Genomic DNA, 27,647 nt, shown 5'->3' on the forward strand with positions numbered 1-27,647 from the left:
AGGGACTAATTCGTACCCATCCCCGGCACTCATTACACGTTTAATTATTTGACCAGTCTATCTGTAAATATTTTTTTGTTTGTCTTCCCCATTAGTGTGTAAGCTCTGTGTGGGCAGGGAACACGTCACTTCTTTATTTTGTACTTCAAGCACCTCGTTCAGGGCCCCACAGCAGACAGGCAACTCCATCAATATTACTCTGACAGTTGACACTACTACTAAAGTTCTCCACTGAAAACACTTCATATGAGGAAAAACTAGATTAAAGACTCTTTGAAAACAAGGCTTTCCTTATTTTTTCTGAATTCTTTTCCAATCCATCATTGCCGTCTTCACCATTTCACGTTTTGGAGCTGCCAAACACACTCCCCGTTTTGACTTTCTCCATGAAGGGGCAATCATCCCTAAAGCAAAATTTAATTCCCAATGTTTGATTCTCAACACGTGACCTCTTCTTTTCTATGTGGTTAAAATCCCCAGATACTCGGCCCAACCCCTTAAGAAGCCTTTAGCCACTTGATATCCGGATAAAAGGCCTCCCTTTGCTGCCGTCTCCACCATGCCGCCTCCTCCTCGGGCAACACCTCCACGCGAACTCTCAGATTAACTCTAAATCTAGGCTGTAAGACCGTTCCGGGCAAGGTCCGTGTCCGTTATATGGTACTCTCTCAACTGCTCAGTCCGGTGTTCTGCACACGGCAAGCGCTCGATGAATAGGAGTGACTGACTTGCATACCACTCACTGGGGTACCTCACTCACCCCTTTCTGTCTCCCCCTTATTCATTTTTTCAGATGATGGACGATTTCTTCAGCCTCCTCTTCCACGTGCCCTTTCCCAGGGTCCCAGCCCGGCTGATCATTTTAAAGGTTTCTCCCCCGTATTGCTTATAGCAATGTGGCCCGGGGGGGGGGTCGGAGGAGCTGCGTTCTAATCCCGCCTCCGCCACTCGCCTGTTGTGTGGCCTTGGGCGAGTCACTCCTTTGCGCCCGAAAGCCTGTGGAGCGCTGTGCACGGAGCGAGCGCTCAAACGATACGCGGGAACGAGCGAGTGACCGGTCGCATTTGGAGCGGGCTCGGGAGTCGGCGGTCATGGGTTCTAATCCCGCCCCCGGTCAGCTGGGTGACTTTGAACAAGTCGCTCTTCTATGCCTCAGTTAGGTCATCGGTCCAATGGGGACGGAAAGCCACGAGCCCCGCGGCGGGTCCGCCCGACGACCCGACACGTCCCCCCCCAGGGCCGAGCACCTAGTAAGCGCTTAACAAGAACCATCATCACCATCGGGTCCCGGCTCGTCCTCTCCAAGCGGTCAGCCCAGCGCCTTCGTCCGGGTCCCCTTTTCCGCGCCTCGCTCGGGTCGCCCGTCAGAGAGGGCCCTCACCTGGGTGGCGGAGCGGATCTGCCTGCGCAGCGCTTCTCTGCAGGCGTAGGCGGGCTCCCCGGTCCCGGGCTGGAAGTGGGCCTCCACCCGGGTGGGCCCGCGGTAGGCGCCGCGGTAGAAGGCCGGCCAGCCCAGCTCCAGCTCGGGCGGCTCCTCCACCGACCGCTCGGGGAAGTAGGTGAGGGAGGAGCAGTCCCGGCCCGAGCCCGCCGAGTCGTCGGCCCAGCCCTGGCCCTGACCCTGGGCCTGAGCCTGGGCCTGGGCCTGGCCCGGCGAGCCGGCCGGCCGAGCGCTCTGCACGATGTCTCGGATGTCCCGCTCCGAGAGGAAGCGGGGCAGCCGCTCCCGCCGCAGGAAGGCCAGGAAGGCCCGGCGGCCCCGGGCCAGCAGCTCCTCCAGGGCCAGCCGCCGGCCCTCGCTGTACAGCTCCCCGGGGTTGGGCGGGCCCCGCGGGGAAGGCCCGCACGCCCACTCCTCCTCCTCCGGCCCCTCCGACATCGGGCGCGGGGCGGAGCGGGGGCCGGACGGGGAAGGGGCAAGACGGGGCGGGGCCGGGACCGGACCGGACCGGGGAGGGCAAAGGCGGGCACCGCGGAGCAGGGCCGGGCCGGGCCGGGCAGGGCAGGGCAGGGCAGGACCGGCCGGGCCGGGCCGAGGCAGCGCTCGCTCCGCCGAAAAACGCGGCTTCTCCCGCGGGGGCCGCTTTTATAGCACTTTTAAACGGCAACGAGCGGCCGCGCCACCGCCATTGGTGGACGCCCGGCCCCGAGGCCGCGCCCCCCGACGCCCATTGGCCGCCCCGCGCCGCCGGGGCCCCGCCCCCTCGCGCCATTCGCTGCCTTTCCAAGGCCTCGGCCAATCGGAGCCCCGCCCGCCGCCCCGCCCCGGAGGCCGGAGGCCGGGGGGCTAATAAGAGTCTGGCTACTTGTTAAGCGCTTGCTATGTGCGGAGCGCCCTTCTAAGCGCTGGGGGAGATACGGGGAAATAATAAGAACAATAATAATAATGATATGAGGGTGATAATTGTTGAGCGCTTACTAGTGCGAGCGTTCTAAGCGCTGGGGGAGATACGGGGAAATAATAAGAACAATATATAATGATGATGAGGTTGGTATTTGTTGAGCGCTTACTATGTGCGGAGCGCCGTTCTAGCGCTGGGGGAGATACGGGGAAATGATGATGAGGTATTTGTTGAGCGCTTACTACGTGCGGAGCGCCGTTCTAAGCGCTGGGGGAGATGCGGGCTCCTGGGGTCGGCCCACGTGAGGCTCACGGTTAATCCCCATTTTACAGATGAGGTCACCGAGGCACCGAGAAGTGAAGTGACTCGCTCACGGTCACCCAGCTGACAAGTGGCGGAGTCGGGATTCGAACCCAGGAACCCCTGACTCCCAAGCCCGGCTCTTTCCGCCGAGCCGCGCCGCTTCTCCGATTTATTGCCATTGTTTCTGTCCTTCTCCCCCGTTTAGACTGTGAGCCCGTCAGAGGGCAGGGACCGTCTCCGTACGTCCGAGCGCTTAGTACAGCGCTCTGCGCGTAGTGAGCGCTCAATAAATACTATTGGATAGTATTTATGACTCTGTTTTGTTAATGACGTGTAGAGAACTACGATTCTGTCGATCTTGATGGTTTTGACACCTGACTACTTGTTTGGTTGTCTGTCTCTGTTGCCCAGTTGTCCGTTCCAAGCGCTTAGCACGGTGCCCTGCACGCACTTAGCTGTGTGATCGTGGGCAGGTCACTTCGCTTCGCTGGGCCTCAGTTACCTCATCTGTAAAACGGGGATTAAGACCGTGAGCCTCACCCGGGACAACCCGATGACCCCCGCCCCTGTCCCAGAGCTTAGAACAGCGCTCTGCACCTAGTAAGCGCTTAACAGATACCGACATTACTGTAGTAGGCGCTCGGTAAACGCCACTGAATGGACGGATGAATCCAAGCGAATCGGGTTGGACCCAGTCCTTGCCCCGCGTGGGGCGCACGGTCTCGATCCCCATTTTACAGATGTAGGGACCGAGGCCCAGAGCGGTGAAGTGACTTGCCCAAGGCCACGCAGTAGCCACGTGGCAGAGCTGGAATCAGAACCCATGGCCTGCTGACTCCCAGGCCCGTGCGCTCTCCGCTCTGCCATGCCGCTGCTCGCCGTGTGCCGGGCACTGTGCTGAGCGCCGGGGCGGACACGAGCGAATCGGGTTGGACACGGTCCCTGTCCCACGTGGGGCTCACGTTCTCAATCCCCTTTCCACGGATGAGGCGACCGAGGCACAGAGAAGTAAAATGACTTGCCCGCTTGTACTCTCCCCAGCGCCTAGTACGGTGCTCTGCACCCAGGAAGCGCTCGATGAATACGATCGGCTGACAGGAGAAAGTCCGCAGCCTGTCGCGGGCGGGCGCTGCAGGAGGCCCGATCGTCCCAAGGACCCTCCTGGGAAAATCCCCAGTGGGAAAACGTGGTGAGGGCTTTGGCCAGACCGCTTCCCGGCCCTCTCCGGTTCAGGAGCGTGTCCCGGGAATCCTTTACCGCCGGTGCCCGTGCCGGAGCGGGCCACGATGCCGTGGAAAAACACGTGCCCTCGACACGATCGGACCCGGGCCCTTCGACTTGGCACCGCGTTGCCGACGGGTGGATTTTTCAAGGGCCAGAACGAAGACCGGCAATAATAACGATGATGATAATGGTGGTATTTGTTAAGCGCTTACGATGTGCAAAGCGCCGTTCTAAGCGCCGGGGGGTTTACAAGGGGATCGGGTTGTCCCATGTGGGGCTCACGGTTTCGAAGCAGCGTGGCTCAGTGGAAAGAGCCCGGGCTTGGGAGTCAGAGGTCGAGGGTCCTGATCCCGACTCCGCCACTCGTCTGCTGTGTGTGTGACCTTGGGCGAGTCGCCTGACTTCTCGGGGCCTCGGTGACCTCGTCTGTAAAAATGGGGATTAAAAAATGTGAGCCCCACGTGGGACGATCTGACTCCCCTGTATCTCCCCCAGCGCTTAGAACAGTGCTCTGCACGTAGTAGGCGCTTAACAAGTACCGTAATTATTATGAATCCCCATTTTACAGATGAGGTAACTGAGGCACAGAGAAGTCAAGCGACACGCCCAGCGTCACACAGCTGGCAAGCGGCGGAGCCACGATTAGAACCCAAGACCTCCGACCCTCGAGCCCGGGCTCTTTCCGCCGAGCCACGCTTTTTCTCTAGCGGCGACCGACGGCTCCTACTTATTGATGGCTCCCTAAGGGGCCTGTACTGGATGACCCCACGGCGGTCGAGCTGCTCCGCCTGCTGGCCTCTAAACGGGCAACCCCGTCTTCGTTCGGCACGGCGACGTACCGTCGGGGTCCACCGCCAGCTGCTCGTCCGCTCGTTCCATACCTCCGGTATCTAGTCTAGCCACCAATTCCCTTGTCGGTGGAAGAGGTCCCTGATGGCCCCGAGAAAGAAACCCGTAGCCCTGGTACCGTGGGCAAGATTTTCCATTTTTCTTAACCTTTCTTCCCCCTCCCTTGGATACCACCCTGGGGAAAACACGCTCTTCATTCCATCGTATTTATTGAGCGCGTTCCGCGTGCAGGGAACCGTACTGTGCGCTCGGGAGAGCACAGCACAACAGTAGGCGGACCCACTCCCTGCCCACGGCGAGCTCGGGGTCGAGAGGGGGAGACAGACGTTGATATAAATCGATACCTAAATTGCAGGTCTGTACCCGGGTGCCGCGGGGAAGCGGCGCGGCGCGGCGGAAAGAGCCCGGGCTTGGGAGTCCGAAGCCAGGGGTTCGGATCCCGGCTCCGCCACTTGTCAGCTGGGTGACCGTGGGCGAGTCGCTTCGCTTCTCCGGGCCTCAGTGACCTCGTCTGTAAAATGGGGATTAACCGGTATCTACCCCGGCGCTTAGAACGGTGCTCTGCGCGTAGTAAGCGCTTAACAAAAACCGCAATTGTTATTTCGCACATCTGTTTGAAGGAATTATTAAGATGAAACCATAGGATGCTAATAGTCTATCATAAATGCGGATGCGAGTTATCGTTTACTGACTTCTTGATAGCTACCTACGGCGGCTATTTCTGTCGCGTCTAGTCATTGAACGGATGCTAATTTAAAGTCGGTGTCCACAAGTCTCTGGGCCCAAGAGGTCAGAGACCTAGCATCCAAATTGCTGCCCACCCGAAGGTTTGGCCGGTAAATCCCAAATCAAGTCAAAATCAGCCTTTAAAAATGATGACACAAGTTCTATTAAAAGAAATTTAATATTTTTAATTTAAAAAACTCTATTAAAGATACCAGAATTTAGAAGCTAATACTGTCATACATACCCATTTGGCATGTGATTTATGTACAATTTACTTGAAATCTTACACGTTGCTTCCACGGGGTAGGTGACCATTTCTTCCATCATTAAAGGTGCATTGCGAAGTCAAATCCGGTACAATATCAAAGTTGGTTTTTTTTTTTTAAAAAAAGTTTTAAATATATTAGACTCTTGATTGCGAAAAGGCTCTTTTTTACACAAAGCTGCTAGTACAATATACAGTGTTCTTACATTAGTTTTTTTCACGTAAAATACACTTTCTCAGTTTTCTCTGTACAGTACATCATTAATGTTTGTCGGGGACTTTAGATCCGGTAAGAGTTATTGCAGGGCGGGTGGGGTGTCTTCAAACACTGCTTGGAAACTCAGAGTTGGGCTTCTGCCGCTCACCGTTTACCACTGAAACTTGGTACAGCCTGCAAGCCAAACTCCCTTCTCGGGGGCGGGGGTTTGAGCTGCACAAACACACCGGCTCTTTTCTCCCCGTCAAATGGGAAACTTCTCCCCGACGACCAATTCTCTCCCTCCAGTGCCTGCCCGTGTCTAACTCTTGTGAAGTGCAAAGTGTTCGATCCTAGCTAGAAAACTCAACCAGATACTTGAAAATCCCCTCTTGGATATGTTAGAAGTAAAAAAAAAAAATCTCATCATAGTCGACAGGAGGTGGTTTGACGGGGTGAGAAAGTTGGATAGGTCAAGTAGATTTTATAACTAAGAACCGAAAAAGGATTTGACTTAATTTCCAGAGTCGGAGAAACCTGGGGTGAAATACTTTCGTAAATTCTAGGATCGTGATGTATCTTCCGGGCAGCTATCGCAGCCTTGGAAATTGATCCCGGCGCGATAGCTGGATCAAAGAATTCGCGGTGAGGTGGCCACAGTAGCGCGAGGCTTCACCAATTTGTCAGGCCGATGATGATCGCGACGGACCACCTCCCCCGCCCCCCGCCCCGACTTGGCCGTGATGATCCGGTTTTCACCCGTGAGGACCTCCCGCGGGCCACGGATTCCACGTGGCTCGGAACGGTTCCAGTCGCGGATACCCCGTTGAGTTCCTTCGACGGATTTTGGGCACATTCAAACACTTGGCAAAAACGAAGGAGGACCACCCCGAGAGGCCGACGCTCTCCCTGGAAATGCGTTCCCTTACCCTAGAGTGATCAGCTATGCAACGGTTCCGACATTCCTTCGTGTTTCAGGTCACTGACTCACATTTCCAGCAGAGGCTGGGGAGAAAATGAGGCTGTGGATGAAATGGAAAAGCTTCAGTAGGAGGAGGAAGCCAGGGCGGGGGGAACGAAAAATAGCATTGAGTTGTTGCCTGGGCCGTTTCCCATCAGTAACCTGAAACATCCCGGGATACTTTAGGTTTATTATTAGGAATTCCCCTCTCTTGCCATTATGGGCAAATCCTTAAGGTATTTTATTCCTTTCTCATCCCTTTTCTTGACATATGAGGACTAGTCTCCGATAACTCTCATTCACTAATACCAAATTTCACCTGGGAGCCAAAAAAAGGGTGAGTACCGTAAGAATACAGCGCTATGGACCTATTCCCGTGGCAATTCCTATATTGTTGTGCACGCAGCAAACCGATACGAATGGCTTTCTATCAGGGGACAGCTGGACCACAGAAATAGGCAGGCAAAAAGGCTCAGAATATTTAAACCAGGGGAAAACTGTAGAAAGTGTTGGTAGGGCTTGGCAAATACGTTTTAACTCGCCGACTATTTTGGAAGTCAGAACTGGGGGGATGTCTCCCACAGGATTAAACGCAAACTTCTCAACCCCCACCCTGACTTGCTCCAACATTACAAGGAATCGATCTAGGTGTCCTCCCAGGGCCCTCGGACACCAGATGTGGGTAGAGAAAACCAAGCGAGCAGCAGGATGCGGGATTGAAAAAGCCGTCTCTCCCGAGACAAAATGGCCCAAGGGGGAAACCAAACACCCAGCCTCGTGGTACGGCACGAAAGTTGGTGCTGATTCTCCTGGATTCTGATCCGAAGGCCCCGTTTTCGGCAGACCGTCGGCTGTCCTGCAAAAAATCACCGGGCTTGAACGCACACTTGTCCTTGATTATAAAACTGGTGTCTGGTAATTTGGGGCCCCTGAGATCATTCCAGCGAAAATAAGATTGAAGTTCTAGCCCGAAGAGAACAAGAAAGGGACTTCGATACATCAGAGTAATGGCTCTAATCCTTTCACTGCGCAACCAAGAGCAGCCGGTTTTCTGCAGTTCCGGCACCAAGCCGTAAATAACATTGATGCTTGAGATTCTGAAGCACCTCTCCAACTGAAAGCTTTTCCATACCTAGGGCCTCATTTTATCCTCCCAAGGCCCCCGTTAGGCAGGGATTTCTAATTTCCACTTTACAAATAGGGAAACCAAAGTAAAGAGAGGACGAGTGATTCCGATCTTACAGTACAGCTCGGGACTAAAGTCCAAGTTTCCAGACTCTCCGTTCAGTGTCAGGGCTGTACTGGCTTGGTGGGCTTGTTTAGCTAGGGGAGAGGGGAGGTGTCAGAGGGAAGGGTGAATGGCAACTTGCATATATCCCCCTCTTAGGCCCACTGAGTCGCTTTTCAGGGCCTAGCTGGGTGGGCCGGGTTACCTCAGGGCAGAGAGGGGAGGGTCTCAGGGGCACAGCCTCCTTGCCCCAAGCATCCTCCTGCCTTCAGCAGAGGTGTGCCCCTTTCAGCACCCTGTAGCAGATACAATGTGGCTCTGCCTGTAGTTTTCCCTCTCGATGACACTAGTACAGAGCTTCCCATTGAGGTGGTCCCGGTGACCTTCCCAGGGTACTCAGCTACCCAGAGAGTTGTCATGTCAGATTTTTCTGAGTCTGCTCATCCATGTGCTAAGAACAAAGGTTTGGGCACAGCCTCAGGAGAGAGAGAGAGAGAGAGAGAGAGAGTGTCTCTCTGAGCAGCTCTGGGTGTTTCTTGTCCCCTCTCCCTCCCAGCCTTCCCACATGGCTAATTCACACCCGTAGGTGAATTCCGGCTGGGACATCTTCAGGTTGAGTTTGAAAGGAAGAATGTTTGGAAGCACCCAACAGTTGTCACACCGGTCATCCCATCCACTTGGTGAAAGAGATGCTCTCCTCCCCGCTCTGGTGTTGCTCTGAGCCGACGGGGCCAAGCGGGAAGGAAAGGAAAGGTGAAGGAAAATCGAACGGCAGGGTGGGGAACCAAGGTGAAACTTGACTCGGTGGAGGGAGGGGGCTGTAAGGAGTGAGATAAGGCTGTCCTGTGTGTCATTTTAATCAGCTACATTATGAATGGGGATAAACTCCCAGAACCAGGAAGGATGATTTAGGTGCAGTTATCACAAAGGTCTTGATTACAATTGCGGAGCTGTGAAGTGCTATATTAAACAATTACTTTTTAAGGCCCATTTCAGGTCATGGGCTTTAAAGAGTAAGATTAAGTGACTTTGTACAGCCTGTAGCCAGTGGCGTTTAACCTCTCACTGGGAAATCAGCATTACCTTGTTACGCCTTTGGTACCGCACAAATCGACCCCTTAAAGACACTAGTATACAGATGGTATATAGTCGCAGCTCTTCAAATGTCCATCATTTTACTAGTGAGAAAAAGGGGTCTCCCTTGTTTTCAAGAGTCAGACTTCGCATTGGCTTGGGGCCTGGTCTTCCAATTCTCCCCCATCGTGCTCTCTGCCAGATCGACACCAGAAACACCCCACCCCCAAGTGTATCTTTTCTAGTTTTAAAGACTGAACGCATGCTCAGCCCCACGATTTCTTGCCAGAAATCTCACTGGGGAAAAACACAAAACAAAACCCAAAACCCGTAAAAAAAATCTCACCCAGCTGAGAGAAGGACCACCCGAAAGAAAGGGAAGAGAAACGAGGCAAGTAAAGATTTTCAAACTAGCCCAATTAAGAAAGTCTAGTGGGCCTTCGTTCGGCCTCAGACAGAATCCCGCCTTTTAACAACGGCCGACGCAAAACGCTGCTCTACCTGGCTCCCATCCGAGCTCTGGCGGCAACTCGCACCCCCCACGTATAGCTAATCGGCCCCTTTCGGTTGGAACCACACGGCAGCGGAGCCGACAGAGAAGCACCAATCTAAAGATGGGTTTTAGCCGCCGGACTGACCGAGAAAGCCGAAGGGAAACCGGGTGAGCGAGAGACTGCTGGATGGCAAGCAGCGAGGGAGGTGGACTGACCCAAGAAATAGCGCTGGGAGCGGAGGCTGATCACAAGCCACAGATTGGTAGACTTTTCCCTCCCGAGTGAACTAAGGCACAGCCCTACGCATAACGCTTCGGGGAAATTCTTTTCCCACAGCAGTGAATGTGCCTTTAAGTTGCCCTGTTTCCATATGTTCTTCCTGGATCTGTGGGGTAACAGGGGAAGATCAGTTCAGCCTCCCGAGTCTGAAAGATATACAGCCCTCAAATTGCACCTGCTGAAACTCTGTTGCAAGGTATCGCTGATTCTTTTTCTTCTGCTGAAGGGGGCACCTTCGATCGCCCAACCCTGGGCTTCATCAAGCTCCATCTGCTACCGACTGAACGCTTGGATAAAGGCACAAAGGACATGAAACCTCCGCTAGGGCAGAGCAACCGTGTCCCAGGTAGATTACTACTCGTGATGCTCCCTCCTCTCTAGGATTTGGCTACAGCGTTCGCTCCCCCTCTTCCTCCTCCTCTGCCTCCTCCAATCCCCTTCAAGAACCCGCCTCGACGTAAGCGGGCTGACGCTGAGTTCCCATAAACCCCGGGCACGCCCAGGTCGGGGGTACCCAGCAGATTGCGTCTGGGTGACAGAAAAAATCCCCCTGCTTCTCAGGGAGCGGAGATGAAGGACTTTCCGTCCACTTCCCTGCCTGCACTAGGAAGCTCAGGATGGGCAGAGGGAGAGCAAAATGAGCTGCAGGAATTTCAGTGCATTTTTCCACTACCCAGCCCCAACCCCCAGTTCATGTCCTTTGATAGCCTGTGCTTTCTGACCGGGAGGCTATCATTCTTCAGTAGATCGGTCCCGTGTCACAACGTATTTACATCGAACTAGGAAGTCCTCAGAGTGCTCGCCGCTACACTGTGCCCACTCTAGGGTGGGCAAGCCAGCAGAGGGCCACTCCAGACATTCGCCTACCTGGACCGGGTTAGATTTGGCTCCCATCTGACGACGACTCATCTCAAACCCGATAGGGCTCCGCCTCGCCGGACAGCCTTCTCCATCTCCCTCAGGCAGCTCCATCTCCGATCTTGCCCCCGTGAGGGTCGGGGGGGCAAGAGGGTTTAAGTCGCCCGGTGTCCTGTGGACTTTCCAGAGGGTTTTGGGTTGTGAAGCGCCGCAATCATCTAAGCCTCACTCTTCAGCGCGAGCTCTGTGTTAACCGCCGTTAGCACTGGCTGAGGCACCTAAGGAAAGGATGCAATAAAAGCCAGCCCACTCAGCACGTGCTCTGAGGGAACGCCTCCATAGGTTCCCTTATCTGGGAAACGCGGGTGGCTTTGAGCCCGACCCAGAGAAAGCTAACCTCCATTTTAACCGTCGTCTCTTTCCGTTCAAGGCAGGTTGTACCTGGTGAGGGAAAAAGGGTGCTGCTCTCCTGGGAGAGGAAGACACTAGGGTCTCAACCCCATCGAGAGCCATAGGGATCGGTCAGCCCAATTCAAGAAGGATTACTACAGACAAGAGAAGTGCTGCTGCTCCCGTTCACTGCATTTAGGGGAGAAGCTTCTTTTTTTCTGAGAAAGAACCTCCTACGTCCCATGAATCTCTGTTCCACTAGCCTCGAGGGGTGCCCGGCGTGCATGAAAGAGGTGCGTGGACGCGAAGGGGAATGCGTTGGGCACTCAACCTGGCATTTCAAAACCTTTGCTGGCAGCTGACGTCGAAGAGGGCGACGAGGCTTCCCAGCAAGCGGAGGGCTCCCGCCGTCAGAGATTGCGCCATTTAAACGGTAGAAAGGGATCCAGACAGATGATTCAACAAAATGTAGAACAGAAATGTTTTCATAATTTTTTTTTTAAAAAAAAGGAAAACAATTCCCAAACTTAATCATTTCCCTAGCACACTAAAAGTCTAGGAGAACCTAGCAAATGCAATGGGTCCCTTCGTTTCGCTGTGATGGACTGTGTAAAACAGAAACCACACCCAGCCCCAGCTGGGGTAAAACAATCGACTGGATTTCCCTCTCCCCTGTTTTTTTCAGAATCTAAAGTGGCCCTGACCATCCAGGCAAGGAATTCTGTTGACGGCGTCCCTTGCAGAGTCAGTTTAAATTGCGTTGTTACTTCGTCGTTTTAAAATAGCATCAGAGCAAGACAAAGCTGGCTGGGAACCTCTGGCCCTTGGACCCTCCCTCGGTACGACCAGATTTTGAAACGGGACTCCAAAGCTCACACATCCCCCTGTCCCCTGGGCGTCCTCCACGATGACTTGTGCGCATCACTGACTTGCGTACGCAAATAGGAATTTACATGCACGGGGGCCCAGTTGGCCCGGGCTCGCGACTGCCTGCGCCGGCCAAGCTCGGATTTGGCAAAACTGCCGCGGGGGGGGGGGGGGCCACGCGGCAGAGCCGGGTAGGAGAAGGTGAACCAGAAAGCGCTTAACAAGTGCAGAGCGGTAGTACGGTAGTCACGTCACTTTGCAAAAGTTCAGTGGCCGCCTGTCAAGGGGCCGATGAGTGGTGTCTTTCCATTCGAAACTGTGGCACGTTCGGTCCCGGGTGAGTGAACGAGACGGCCCCGCCAGCAGTGAGCTTTCCAAAATCTCGGGGCGGGGCGAGAAATGGCAAACAGCCGCCCTAAAAAAATGAAATGTGCCCACATCCCAGGTGCCTTCTAATGAAATCCACCCATCGGGTTGCCGGGTGCGAACCACGCCGAGAAATGCAGAGCTTCTGATCGGGGGGTGTCTCTCTCTCTCTCTCTCTCTCTCTCTCTCTCTCTCTCCCGGGCGGGAGACATCTTTCGGCCCGATTAAGAGATCCTACAGCACCCGTGCACCTTCTCTTCCATTTCCTCCATGGGAGCTTTGAATTTTAAGAGCGGCGGGTCCCCGCTGGACACCGTGTAATAAACCGACGTCCCGTTGGCGCTGTAGGGTGAAGTCCGGGTGCCGAGCAGGTGGGCCTTGGTCTCGCCGCCGCTCTCCGCCCCGCCCCCCCATCCCTCCGCCGCCGAGGTGGGTGCTTAGGAAGGGGTGGTTGAGCAGCTTGGCCGCGGCCCTCTGCCGCTTCAGCTCCGAGAGGGTCTGGTGGCTCTGCTCTTTGTAGCCGTTCCAAAGCTGCTGGGTGTCGGGGAGGCCCGGGCTGCCGTAGGGGAGCGCCTGGCTCAGGCCGTAATCCGGCACCTCGTGCACTTTCCAAATGTCCCCGTTGGAGAGCGAGTACTGGTAAGCGCCGACCGGAGCCCGGAGGCCGTTCGGGAGAGGCAGCTCCGCGTCCCCCAGGGTGCATTTGGTGGCTAATTCGGAAAGGAGCATGGGCTTCTCCAAGGTGGAGTTCTGTAAACAGCAAGTACAGCAAAAGCACTGAATCAGCAACTCGAAAAAGCCGGTTTTTAAGCCCTTCCCTCCTGGTGCGGTACCCTGATCTATCAGAAAGGTCCCCCTTCAAGAGAAACCGGAGAGGCAGCCTGGCCTGATGGGTACAGCACGGGCCCGGGAGCCAGAAGGACCTGGGTTCTAATCCCCGCTCCGCCGCTCGTCTGCCGGGCGATCTCGGGAAAGTCACTTCCCTTTCTGGGTCTCCATTTCCTCGTCTGTAAGAAAAGGGATGGAGAACGCAAGCCCCATGTGGGACGTGGGCTGTGAACAACCTGATTAGCTGGTGTCTACCCCAGCGCTTAGCAGAGTGCCTGGCACATAATAAGCGCTTAACGCGTACCATCAAGAAGAGATGGTCCGTAAATGGGCAGTACGGCTGTGTTGTTCAACAGCAGAGGGCACTGCCGATGCACACAGAGAAGTAAAAAGATCTTCTGCTTTCCTTCGGAGGGCCAGTCTGTCATTTCCAAATGAAAGAGGTTGTTCGGCCGCAAAGAGACCGTGTCTTCCGACAGTTCTACAAATGCCGCTCTTTGGGTATTAGCTGAGATTTCTGAGGCTCAGATTCACGGGACTTCCGCTAACCAAACACACCACGGCCACTCAGCTTTGGCTTCACCGAGCCTGCTCCTCCAACCTCACGCCTTCCAAAAGAGCCGTTTTCCTCGGCCCTACTTTCTCTGGTATTTTCTCCTCACGGACAAACCCGCGACTCTTCAGGGCCGTTACACAAATCATCTTGCTTCCTTGGCCCTGTGGAAAGAGCACGGGTCTGGGAGTCGGAAGGACTGATCCCGGCTCCGCCATTTGTCTCCCGCGACCTCGGGCAAGTCACTTAACTTCTCTGCTCCTCGGTTACCTCATCTGTGAAATGGGAATTAATATTGGGAATCCTTGCGGGATAAGGAATGTGTCCAACCCGATTACCTGGTATCTACCCCAGTGCCTCATTCAGTGCCCGGTACACGGTGAGCACTTCAGAAATACCGTTAATAATAATAATTACGACACTTGTTAAGCACTATGTGCCGAGCACCGTTCTAAGAGCTGGGAGAGATGCAAGTTACTGAGGTTGGACACGGTCCCTATACCGCATGGGGCTCACGGTCTTAATACCCAATTTATAGATGAGGTAACTGAGGCCCAGAGAAGTTAAGCGACTTGTCCAAGGCTACACAGCAGACTTATGGTGGAGCCGGGGTTGAACCCAGGTCCTTCTGACTGCCAGGCCCGTGCTCTATCCATTAAAAAAAATAAGTCCTACTTTTCTCAGTTCACTTGTCAATAATTCTCACTGGTGAAGCTCATTTCTGACCAGCTGTGAGGTGGTTTTTTATGTTTTCCAAAGATAAGCCGCACACGCTATTTCATCTTTCTTGGCTCCCGAGATCCTTATCCAGGATCTGCTCAGCTGGGAAATTTCAACTTCCAGAAGGCTGACTTGTACAGCACCAATTTTAATGAGAAAATGATCTTATCTCCAGAAGGGTGGGGGCACCCTTGCATAGGGAGCCCTGGAAACTTGGTTCAAATAACACCCATCTGTGAGAACGATGTCCTGTCTGTGCCTACTCCTGCTCAACGAATCAATTGTATTTATTGAGCACTTACTATGTGCAGAGCACTACACTAAGCCCTTGGGAGAGGACAATATAACAGATACATTCCCTTCCCACAGTGAATCTCATCCTTATTTTTGTTTCTGGAGCTATTAAAATGCCAAAAAAAAAATGCCTTTAACCCACTAGGCAGCCCGACAGATGTGATACTTTTTGTGCCTGGATGTGGGTGGTAGCAAACTTTAGGAGATCTCTGAGAGATGGTACATCAGGGGCTAACTCCGCATCGAAAGGGATGTGGTCCCGGGAATTCCACATCCAGTGGCTTGGAACTTTAAAGTCCGGGTCCTCGGTAGAAAGGCTGTCCTCCGGCAGAGTGGGTGCTTATTTGCACCTGCCCCTGCAACTTCCCAGGCCCTTCCTCCTCTGCCAGTCGCCGGGGAGGGACCCTGCCCAAAGTGCTAATTGGCTAAATTTTCTCCCATGCTCTTTGAACTACATTTCCTCCATGTATGCCTTCTTGTCTCCCTAGGTAGCAGGCAGCTCCTTGATGGCAGGAATCATGTCTTACATTTGTGTGTCCCCCGAGTGCTTAGTATAGTGCTCTGCACGCACCATAGGCTCAGGAAAGATGGCTGAAGTGGGTGGAAGGTGGTCTGTTTTGTTTTTTTTTAAAAAAAATACGTGTGTGTGCATGTGTTGCAGGGAGGGGAGGGGGGTTGGGGGAGATGTGTGGGGACAGAGAGCATGGCCAAGGGGGAGAAGGCAAAAATTCCAGTTAGAAGGCTCCATCCTAACCTGGAGGAGCTGCAGGGTTCGAATAATTATAACAACAACAATGATGGCATTTGTTAAGCGCTTACTATGTGCCAAGAACTATACTAAGCTCTGGGGTGGATACGAGCAAATCAGGTCACGTGGGGCTCACAGTCTCAATCCCCATTTTACAGATGAGGGAACTGAGGCCCAGAGAAGTGAAGTGATCTGCCTAAGGTCACACGGCAGACATGTGGCGGAGGTGATATTAGAACACCAGGCTCGTGCTCTATCCAGCCCGCCAAATTTACCATCATCCCTGGGCTCATCATTTAGCTCAGGCCGCAGGCCCTCTTGCCCTCCCCAGCAGAGTTCTGAGAGGAGACTAGAAACAGGCAGTGGGATCAACTCCTTACCGGGTCCTTGTTCTCCTGATCTGTCCGCGTCTCTCTCATGTCCCCGTTGTAGCCTGAGGTCCTCTGCTCTTCTGCCACTCCCATCTGCTGCCAGACGATAGCCTCTTTCTCGTACTCCTTCCTGTACAGGTTTGTTCGGTCCGAGAGGCTGGCCCTCCTCACCACCTTCCTAGAGGAGACGGAGGGGAGACAGGTTAGTTATCGCGGAACTCGAGCCTGGCAAAATTCAGACCCCCACCCCACAAACGCACACATGCATGCACACAAACACACACCCACGTCGACCGAGCTGGTCTCCCCGAGGACCCCCCGCCATTCCCCGCTCACCCCCGGCTCCCGGCGCTCGACGTTCGCCGGCTCAGGGATGACTTGTGCCTCAGCTGCGATTTCATGATCACGTCATGCTTGTGCTTCAGCTCCAGCAACAGCACTTTGAACTCTTCTTCTTCGCAGAGGTCTGAGGCAAAGGCAATCAGGGTGGGTTATAACTACAGACACGGGAGGGGAGGACACACGGCCGAGGTCGCGGGGCTAGGGGAGGCCCGGGCCCGTCCTAGACGGAGCCGCCCGCCTGCATCACTTATCAAACAGTGGGAGTCTCTGGCTGCCTCTCGGACCTGGGCGGAGAGGAGAAAGGCCAGCTACACCTTCCTTCAGGGCCCAGCCAGGGGGGTGGGGAGCCAGGTCTCTCCCCATCCACCCCCCGCCACCTTTTAGCACTATCGGGGGCACTTGGAGGTCACACAAGATGGGATTCCTGCCCTCAAGGAGCTGCCTGCCCCTGGGGGAGAAAAGCAGGCATAAGAAAAATCTCGGTTCCAGAGAACCAATATGAGCGACATGCATCCTCTCTAATTTGGGGGTTTTCTTTCATTTCCGGCCACTGAGAGCTGCTTGAAGGGGTTGCCCTCATCCTCCCTGACCAATCAGTCCTTTGCAGGTCATCTTCCTCTCCTAAGAGTGTGGTCCAGTAGCTAGAGCATGGGCCCGAGAGTCAGAAGGAGCCGGGTTTTAATCCCAGCTTCACCACTCGACTACTGTGCGACCTTGGGCAAGTCACTTCACTTTTCTGGACCTCAGCCCCCTCATCTGTAAAATGGGGATTAAGACTGTGAGCCCCATGTGGGACAGGGACTGTGTCCAACCTGATTAGCTTGTATCTACCCCAGCACTTAGAACATAGCACTTAGAACAATTAGTAAGCTCTTATCAAATACCATTTTTAAAAAAAGAGTATAGGAGGCATTCTGTATGCAACCCTCGGAGAGGCAAAGGAATTCCAACTGACCTATTGGCATTTCATCCATGGATGTCCTGGCACTGAGACTGGCGCCGTGGGACACTAGTAGCTCAGCCATCTGCATCTGGAACAATAGATTCACAGTCAAGGCCACGGCTCTAACCTTAGGCGACTCTTCAGGGAGGGGGATGGAGAGGAGAGAGATGGAGGCGGGCAGGAGACCTAAGAGTTGAGGCGGGTGGGAGACCTCAGAGTTGAAGCCGACTGGGGTCGTGAACTTCATTCATGTGATCATATATATTGAGTGCTTAAAGTGTGCAGAACACTTTAGTAAGCGCTTGGGAAAGTACAATGCAACAATAAGCAGATACTTCCCCTGCCCACAACAAGCTTACATCTAGAAGGGGCTGGGGGGGAGAAGGGGAGAGAGGCATTAATATAAAAAAATACATTACAGACATGTACATTAGTGATGTGGGGCTGGATGGGGGTTGGGGGGTGGTGGGAGAACAAAGGGAACAAGTCAGGGTGATGCAGAAGGGAGTGGGAGAAGAGGAAAGGAGGGTTTAGTCTGGGAAGACCTTTTGGAGGAGATGTGCCTTCGATAAAGCTTTGACGTGGGCAAGAGTAATTGTCTGTCAGATTTGAGGAGGGAGGGTGTTCCAGGCCAGGCCAGGATGGGGGTGAGGGATGGGGGTGAGATAGATGAGATCAAGGCACGATGAGAAGGTTAGCCATCGAGGAACTCAGTGTGTGGGCTGGGTTGTAGTAGGAGAGTGGCAAGGTGAGGTAGAAGGGGGCAAGGGGATTGAGTGTTTTGAAGCCAATGAGGAGGAGTTTTGGTTTGATGCAGAGATGGATGGGCAACCACTAGAGTTTTCTGTGGCGTGGGGAAACATGTCCTGAATGTTTTTGGAGAAAAATGATCTGGGCAGCAGGATGAAGTATGGACTGGAGTGGGGAAAGATAGGAGGCCGGGAGGTCTGCAAGCTGGCAGATGCAATAATCCAAGTGGGATTTGATGATCGAATTAAATTTGATGAATGATTAGTATTAACATGGTAGCAGTTTGGATGTAGAGGAAAGAGCAGATTTTTAGCTGTCTTGTGAAGGTGGGACCGACAGAATCTAGTGAGGAGGGAGTTAAGTGTCTGGAACAACTTGGGAGAGCAATGGGCATGGGTGTCAATAAGGGTGGAGAAATACTTTGACTGGGCAGAAGAGAGGGGGAGTTTGAGCATGCAATGTTAAACCTGAAATGGACAAGTCGGCCTGCTATTTAGATATCTGCCAGCAGCGTTCTATGGCTCAAGCACAAGAGCGAAGAAGGCGGACCATGCAAGTGATCTAGGGCTGTGGGTCAGCGGTACGAGATCGACAAAGGGATAGGGGACCGAGTGAGTTTAGTTCAGTAGAGAGGATGGTCCCGAGAGCGTCACTTTGGTCATCGGGGGAAAGTAGTTTGGGTCTGGAGGCTAAGTAGGGCATGATGAGTTGAGAAAATCGGATGGGTTCAAAAGATCAGAGGACTCTGTGGGGGGATCGTACAGATTTACAGGGAGGAAGTACGTGGGAGAGGAGGCAAGTGAGGAGGTGGTGGTCGGACTGAGGGATTTCAGGGCTGGTGAACTTGAGAGAACCAGCGTGGTCTAGTGGATAGGGCATGGGCCAGGATGTCAGAAGGACCTGGGTTCTAATCCCCATTCCGCCACTTGTCTGCTGTGTCACCTTAGGCAAGTCACTTCCCTTCTCTGTGCCTCAGTTCCCAATCTGTAAAGTGGGGATTAAGAGTGTGAGGCCCACGTGGGACAGGAACTGTGTCCAAGCTGATTAACTTGTATCTACCTCATTGCTTAAAACAGGGCTTGGCACGGAGTAAGCGCTTAACAAGTACCAAAATTATTCTTATTATTATTCTCCATACCTGTCCCCAGAAGGCGGCGGCGTGAAGGGGTTCCCAGCCATCCCAGTCCTTTATGTCCACTCTCACGCCATGATCCAGCAGGAGTTCGGCTGCGTGCAAGTAGCCGTTGGCCCCAGCTATGTGCAGCTAAGAGGAAAGACAAGAGAGCAGGGCTGCTGGTGAAGCTCGGATGGTGGGAGGGTCAGCTGCTCAGCAAAGCCGCGTCAGGGGTTCTGACCCTGCTCCCCACGTGTGGAACAAAGCGGTTCATAACGTTGAAAGTGACCGACCATTTGCAAGTTCCTGCGGAGAAGCAGTGTGGTCCACTGGATAGAGCGTGGGCCTGGGAGTCAGAAGGCCCTGGGTTCTAATCCCACTCTGCCACTTGTCTGCTGTGTCCCCTTGGGCAAGCCACTTCACTTCTCTCGGCCTCAGTTACCTCATCTGTGAAATGGGGATTAAGACTGAGCCCCGTGTGGGACAAGGACTGTGTCCAACCCGATTACTTGTATCTCTACCAGTGCTTAGTTCAATGCCTGGCACGTAGTGAGCACTTAACAAATACCATACAGAAAAAGAAAAAGAAGAAAGGGACCAGATGCAAGAGAGTCACTGAGTGTTCACCTTCTGAGAGCTGTTATGGTGGGCAGAGGCTCCATTTCTCCATTCGAAAATCCTAATATCTTATAAAACTCTAGACTGTAAGTTCGCTGTGGGCCGGGATCGCGTCTACCGACTCTCCCAAGTGCTCAGTACAGTGCCCTGCACACAGTAAGTGCTCAATAAGTACCACTGAGAGATTGATTATAAGCAGCATGGGAACTAAAGGAAACCCCCAGAAATAAGCGGCCGCCTGTTGGCGAGCCCCACAAGGGGCAAGGACGATGTCTGATTATACTGTATCTTACCCCAGTGCTTGGCACAGTGTAAGGGCTTGAAAGAGACCACACTTAATGTTATCATCAGCAGCAGCCGGGAGAACCCTCATGGATAAAAATGATGGTAATAATAATAATTATAGTTGTGGTATTTGTTGAGCATTTACTATGCGCCAAGCTATGTCCAAACCGGGAGGGCTAATGCTAAAAATTGAAGCGTTAGCCTCCCGGGGAGAAAAGGTCAGCATCGCCGTCATCTTCAGCCTACCGCTTTTCTTCCTGGGAGTCCAGAGCGTCTTACATAGGTTCTCTCATTCAGAGTCACGAGAGTTTAGCCATTGGCTGAACTAGGTGCAGGAGTGGAAGTTTTTGAAAATGTGTGAAGGAATTGAGTGACTCTTAATTAAAGACCTTTTAAGAAAAAAGTCACCAGCCCTAGAACCAAATGGGAAGCATGGGGTAATCCAGAGAACCATTAGTGAGCAGGGTGATTCAGACCACCTTCTGTCTGACACTGTGGTGACTACTGAAAATAGATGTTATGAAAGTTATTTCTAAAATTTTCCCTGATTTAATCCATTCCTTAAATGCCCTTCTCTGAGCCCTCATTTCCCCTACCCACCCTTCCTTCTGCATCAACTATGATACCTTTACCACTATACCACTTTACCACAACTATGATACCAAGCCCCTCGGCAATTATGTACATACGCTTATACCGTAATAATAATAACGATGATGGCATTCGTTAAGCACTATGCGCAGGGCACTGTTCTAAGCGCTGGGGTGGATACAAGATGATCAGGTTGTCCGACGTGGGGCTCACAGTCTTTAGCTCCATTTTACAGTTGAGGTAACTGAGGCACAGAGAAGTTAAGTGACTTGCCCAAAGTCACACAGCTGACAAGCGGCGGAGCTGGGATTTGAACTCATGACCTCTGACTCCCCAGCCCGTGCTCCTCCCCAGCCCGCGCTCTTTCCACTGAGCCACGTCGCTTCTCTACCGTACTATCTGCCCTATCTGTAATTTATCTTAAAGCCTATCTCTCCCGGTAGACTGCAAGTTCCCTGTGGGCAGGGATCATTTCTACCATCTCTATTGAACTGTATTTCCCCACGTGTTTAGTACAGTGCTCTGCACAGAAGAAGAGTTCAATAAATGTCATTGATTGACTGAGGGATTGCTCTTCCAACTAAAAAATAACGGCAGCAAGTTCTCTTCCCGGCCAAGCCTACCAAATGAGCTTGGGCAGCGGAAGATATGTCTAGCTCAGAATGGAGAAAGCAAGGACTTGAGGGCATTAGGGAACTCTTAGTTCCCGAAAATTATTCTCTGCCACTAAGAGGCAGCATTGTGGTGACTTCTCCCTTAATCGTCAGAGGGAGATTTAACTTCCCGAAAGGGAACGCTGCCCGCAAAAGAATTTCAGTGTGATGAGGTTTCAACCAGGCGACAGAGGCAGAAGCCCCTCTGCCCTGCAATTCGGGCACGTAAATAAGGTTCCAGAAGAATCTGAGCATTTCAGGGGGTTTGGTAAAGCTGAATGAACGTTCCAGATCCCTTCTGACACCAACATTTCGACAGTGCGGCACTTGCGCTGCCCTGTAGAAGTGGTTCTAACGAGCCACACCGCAGAAAAGGCAGGAGCAGACACATTTTGTGCAAGATCGCAATCTCATAGGAAAGACTCAAGAGCGGACTGGCTACGATTTGCCACTCTCGTGCAAAATTTCACCCGTCTAAGCAAGCCTAATGCCGCCTGAGTTCACTTCGCTAATCCAGTCCCTTCAAACAGGTCACCGTAGCCAAAATGGGCTTGTTCACGGTCCAAATCTACTTCCCTAGCCCTGACCGCTCTCCTCTGCAACATCACATTTCTCCCCAGCTCCAGAACTCAACTTGGAAGTCCCTTTGGCACCTCAAGCTCAATATGTCCACAAGTGAATTCATCTTCCCTCCAAAATCCTCCCCTCCACCTAACTTTCCCCTCACAGTTGACACTACCACCATCCTTCCCGTTTCCGAAGCCTTCAGCCTCGGCATTATCCGTGGCGCCTCCCTCGCTATTAGTCTGTCACCAAATCCCGTGAGCTTTTCTCCACAGTACTTCCGAGATCCACCCCCTTCCTCCCCATCCGAACGGCCACCACACTGGGGATTCATTACCGGTTCTCCCGCTTGCTTAGACTGGGAGCCCCATGAAGATTCTCCTGTATCTACCCTGCCACTTAGTACTGTGCCCGGCACATAGGAAATGCTTAACAAATACCATAGTTGTAATTACTGGTCCGGGCACTTGCAGAAGTCGAGGCGGGATATGACATCAGCCTCCTCACTGATCTCCGTGGCTCCAGTCTTGCCACTCTCCCGTCCATATTTTATCCTGCTGCCCAGATCATTTTTCTTCAACAGCATTCTGTACTCTCTCCCCACTCCTCAAACGGCTTAACCTGTTAGCCATTCCTGTCTGCACCTTACAGAAACTTCTGACACAGCTATTGGCTTCAAAGCCCTCAGCTAGCTCTCTCCCTTCTATTCTATTCCCTCCTCCCACATCTTCCCAGTCCTCACTCTTCGTTCTTTTGAAGCTAACGTACTTGCTGGGGCTTCCTTTTTTATGCCCGGAACTCCCTCTCCTGTAGTGTAATAATAATAATTACAGTACTTTTAAGGGTTTACATTGGGCCAAGCACTGTTCTAAGCACTGGGGTAGACACAAGTTGATCTGGTTGGGCAGAGTCTGGCCTACATGGAGCTCACACTCTTAATCCCCATTTTACAGATGAGTTATCTGAGGCCCAGAGAAGTGAAGTGACTTGCCCAAGGTCCCACAGCAGACAGGATTAGTTAGAACTCGGGTCCTTCCGTCTCCCAGGGCCGGGCTCTAGCCACTAAGCGACGCTGCGGCCGCAACTCTCCTCATCTTCAAAGCTTTTCAGAAACCACATCTCCAGGAGCCCTTTCCATATTAATTTCGAATCTTCACAGGTTATATCCCCCAATTGCCACATCAACATTTTTGTGTCTCCTGAGTACTCTTAACCTCCCTACCTATCCTACTGTTCAAGCACTAACATGTACATAATTCCTTTACTTTTCTCCTATCTGTCATTTATTTCAGTGTCTATCTCCCTCATTAGATTGTAAACTCCCTGAGACAGGGATAAGGTCTAGTAGTATACCTTGTATCTACCCAGCGCTTAGAACAGTGCTTGGCACACAGTAATGATGTAAATACCAAAATTATTACTATTAGTAGTAGTACCATTTAATAATTGTGGCGTTTTGCTACGCACTACGGGCCTAGCACTGTACTTAACACTGGGGTCGATACAACGCGAACAGATCAGTGCCCTTTACTGCAGCATGCACTTGGGCAATGAAAAACCAAAGTGATGCCTTAATCTGTCCTCAAAGAACTTACACTCTACTGGAGGAGACAGACCTAAAATATTTATAAATAGAATAGAGGAGATAATTAGCTGAAAGCAAAACTGAATACAAGCACTGAGGATGGGAATAAATGATCGTACTCTTCCGAGCGCTAAGTATAGAGCATCGAGTACAGTGCAATCTACCCAGTTAGAGTTCAACAAATACTACTGATTGATGGTTCACGCTGACACCACGGCCATTTATTTACTTAAACCAAGTCCTCCTCTGGGTTCTCTCAAGCCTCTCTTCAATTAATTATTGTAAAGCATCTAGTCTGTCAGTGGTATTTATTGAGTGCTTACTGGGTGCAGAGCATTGTACTAAGTGCTTGGGAGAGTATGATATAACAACATAACAGACACATTCCCTATCCAGAATGAGCTTACAGTCTAGAGGGGGAGATACGCCTTAATATAAATAAATAAACTTACAGATCTGTACCTAAGTGCTGAGGGGCTGGGCGGGGGGATGAATAAAAGGGAGCAAGTCAGGGCGATGCAGAAGGGAGGGGGAGAAGAGGAAATGAGGGCTTAGTCTGGGAAGGCCTCTTGGAGGAGATGGCCTTTAATAGCAAAGAGAACACAATCAACACCTTGCAATGACGATAAAGTGTAATTGCAACCAACAACAAAAACAAAAGCCTCCTTGAGGAACCCCAAGGCAGAGTTCCGAGGACTCACCCAGTAAGCATTCTGTTTAGTTTAGATTTTTCAGTTCAGTGGTTGACTTGGCTCCTGTGCAGCCCGGAAACTATATTTCTGGGAACCTTATGCTGAGGATGCTTACAGGGGACTGAATTACCGAGCCACTGCCTCTCCGAAGGAAATCTAATTACAGCCCCGAAGCCGGGAGGAAATGCTTAACCAAAAAGGCACAGACATTTCTGTGGAGGGGAACGGCAGCAGAAATCATTCTTGCAATTGTATTTCAGAGAATATTTTCAAGCATCATGCTTTGGGCCCAAGCTTAATTCCAGCTGAGGCCACAAAGACAAGCCCCATACGATCCAACGTGGTATTCTGTAAAAGCTCGTTAACCCAATGACAGTTCATTCCAAAATATGCACAATTTTGAAGTAATTGCTCCTTCCCTGCTAACTGGTTGATCCGTCGTTAACCAAATCAGGTCATAGGAACTTGGTCATTTCCAAGTCTTTTGCCAGGGGAGGGCCCTTGATTTTGGACTAATGCGGTTTAACTAGATAACTGCAAAGCAAAGAACTGGGCAGCGTAGAGGAAGATTTAAGTTTACTCTGAAACGTTCAAGTATCGACCTCTCTGCGGATGGAATCCTGGATGCTTGGGAAATGGTCATAGTGAGGAGGGGGTCAGGAACGGATAAACACACCAAAAAATAAAGAAAGCCTGGTCAAGAAGCTGACCTGGTTATTGGCTAATTATCGCTCCGAGGACCAGCCTAACTGAACTTCACCGAGTGGATCCGCACCCCAGGACAACATACTCTAATGAGAAGCAGCGTCGTCTTGTGGATAGAGCGCAGGCCTGGGAGCCAGAAGGCCCTGGGTTCTAATCCCGTCTCTGCCACGTCTCGGTTGTGTGACCTTGGGTGAGTCACTTCACTTTTCTGGGCCTCAGTTCCCTCTTGTGTGAAATGGGGATTTATCTTAGGACTGTGAGCCCCATTTGGGGCAGGGACCATGTCCAACCTGATTAGCTTGTATCTATCTACTCCAGCACTTAGCACGATGCCTGGCACATAGTAAATTCTTAACAAAGACCATAAAAAAAAATACCAAAAATAATTTGGAGGCATTTCCCTGTTCTATTTCAATAGACAACTAAGTGACACGTGTGCATTAAATGATAAGTGTGTTAATTGTTTTAACGCATCTAGTCAGTCAATGCTATTTATTGAGCGCTTATTGGGTGCAGAGCGTTGTACTAAGTGCTTGGCAGCGTACGATACAACAACATACCAGACACATTCCCTGCCCAGAATGAGCTTACAGTCTAGAGGGGGAGACACACAATATAAATAAATAAAATTACAGATCTGTACATAAGTGTTGAGGAGCTGGGCGGGGGGGATGAATAAAGGGAGCAAGTCAGGGTGACGCAGAAGGGACGGGGAGAAGAGGGAAGGAGGGCTTAGTCGGGGAAGGCCTGTTTTGGTTGATGAGGGCTTTCAACGAGGCACTGCACTCCAAAAAGTCAAGGGAAAACCCAGTCCAAGGAAAATCTCCATCAAGTCGCCTTAGGTTCAGAAATCTGCACAGCGGAGGGACTCTGGATCACATGACACAACATCAGGCTCCTAGGGTTTACAGCCTTTCAGTTCACCCGTAAGCCAGCTAACGTCGACACACAAAAGATGTTCGAAATCTCACGGGAGGAAAACGCTCAGCAAAAAGCCTTCTTATAATTTGACATTTCAGGACTAAAGAAAAGGAACAGAAGGGACGAGGGGTTTTAAAACAGACCCTGGGAAATGGGATAAGTGCATAGATTCATTATTCCAGTTGGAGCTAAAATCCTGCAATTCTGGCACCATCGTGGGACTGCGCATCTTTGTCTTATTCACAATCAATCAGTTACTTAGTTTTTCCTGATGAAGAAACAAATAACTGCTTAATGGAAGAAAAGTCTCCAAGTTTAGCCTGAATTCCTCTGAAAATAGAATGAACGAAAGGGAAATCATGAGCATGTGTTTCAGTTCTTTGCTCCCACAAATAACGCATACCATGTCTTGTGAGGAGAAAAAAATATCATCTGGATTGGCTGAGGAGAGAACACCAATTAAGGTGACTGACACCTGCCAATCACTATGAGTCAAGCAAAAAGTCTGAAGGCCAACAACGTGACGATTTGGAAACTAAGGGGGCGAGTTGAAGTTCAGAGCTAATAACCTGTCCCAGAAAACTGGAACGCTACATGGCCCAGTGAACGGAGCCCGGACCTGGGAGTCAGAGGACCTGGGTCCTAATCCCTCTTCCATCACCTGTCTGCTGTGTGACCTTGAGAGAGTCACTTAACACCTCTGTGCCTCTGTTACTTCATCTGTAAAATGGGGATTAAAACTGTAAGCCCCATGGACTGTGTCCAACCTGATTAGTTTGTATCAACCCCAGTGCTTAGTACAGTGTCTAGCACACAGTAAGTGCTTAATAAGTATACCATAAAAAAACCCAAAACACCCATAGAGTTGCAAGTTGCCCTGAATAGATGGTCCTTGTTTCTTATGCAATGTGGGCAGTGTGGTGTAGTGGAAAGAGCATAATTGGATTCTAGCCCCAGTTCCGCAGCTGCTCCGCTGTGGGACCTTGGACAAGTCACTTAACTTCACCGGGACTCAGTTTCCTCGGGTGCAGAACAGAGATACTAATACCTGCCTCCTCCTCACAAAGGCACTGTGAGGATTAAATAAGATAACTGATGTGAAAGCACTTCGGAAAAATCAAAACGCGATATTACTGTGTCATCTCACCTCAAAATGAAAACTCACAGGATCCAATGCCTCTTGCGCTTGGAACAATTCCTCGCATGTTGTTTTGGGGGGTTTCTTATTAATATTTTGAGGCATCCCCAAATTGTCAGCAGGGACAACCTGACAGATGGTTACACCGCTGCTGATAAAGAAACCCCTACAGGGGACGAGAGGGTCTGTAACTGCTTATGATTATAGATAACCTCGGAGCTAAAATAGATACATCATCCTATTTATAGAAAGGAACAAATTATATACTTTGGCTTTTCACCACATTAGTTTCTCAGAATTTGAGTCTTGAGGGAGTAATCTAACACTGCAAAGGGGACGGTAAATCAAAGAAATCAGAGGAGGAAAACATGATAAAAGATATATACATCACCTTTAAACATCATTAGCCTCATCAGCTAATGCTTTTTCCCTGATTGCTGAAAATGGAGCAGGCTGGCTAAGTGTGTTTGATAGCCCTTCTAGTCTTCCATAACTTTTTACAAAAATAGGTTTGAAGAGAGAAACCTTCATTCCGCATTTGTATTTGTATTCCACCTTTTCCTCTCTAAAGAGAACTAAACTATAAGCCACATTTGAGGAAAGATTGCACTAAAGTTGTTCATAAAGAATCGGAGACTCTTGGACGAGGAACCAAACTAAATTCACGACCACTGCATTATAACGCTATTGAGCACTTATTTTATGTTCGCTAATGAGTAAAGCATCCTTTTGAATAGATCCTCGTCCAGAGAAATCCTATCTGACTCAGCTATTAGACCACTGACCTCTTTGCTCTGGGAATGGGGAGGC

The 27,647-nt window shown here is 51.4% G+C and overlaps 2 protein-coding genes across 2 annotated transcripts in view; both read right to left on the minus strand.

Annotated features, from left to right (window-relative positions):
• The window catches only part of FAM83D (family with sequence similarity 83 member D), a 31,219-nt gene extending 29,312 nt beyond the window's left edge, over positions 1–1,907 (minus strand). The window contains exon 1 of the mRNA XM_029071294.1: positions 1,382–1,907. Within this exon, the coding sequence (XP_028927127.1) occupies positions 1,382–1,879 (498 nt within the window). The 5' untranslated portion in view covers positions 1,880–1,907. The remainder of the gene's footprint in view (positions 1–1,381) is intronic.
• Positions 1,908–5,603: 3,696 nt separating this feature from the next.
• Positions 5,604–27,647, minus strand: part of PPP1R16B (protein phosphatase 1 regulatory subunit 16B) — a 135,621-nt gene continuing 113,577 nt past the window's right edge. Inside the window, 6 exon segments of the mRNA XM_029070417.1 lie at positions 5,604–12,820; positions 12,822–13,172; positions 15,946–16,114; positions 16,273–16,402; positions 17,234–17,309; positions 19,110–19,235. Coding sequence (XP_028926250.1) covers positions 12,647–12,820; positions 12,822–13,172; positions 15,946–16,114; positions 16,273–16,402; positions 17,234–17,309; positions 19,110–19,235 — 1,026 coding nt within the window. The 3' untranslated portion in view covers positions 5,604–12,646.

This window comes from Ornithorhynchus anatinus, chromosome 8 (assembly GCF_004115215.2).
Source record: "Ornithorhynchus anatinus isolate Pmale09 chromosome 8, mOrnAna1.pri.v4, whole genome shotgun sequence".
Lineage (NCBI taxonomy): Eukaryota > Metazoa > Chordata > Mammalia > Monotremata > Ornithorhynchidae > Ornithorhynchus > Ornithorhynchus anatinus.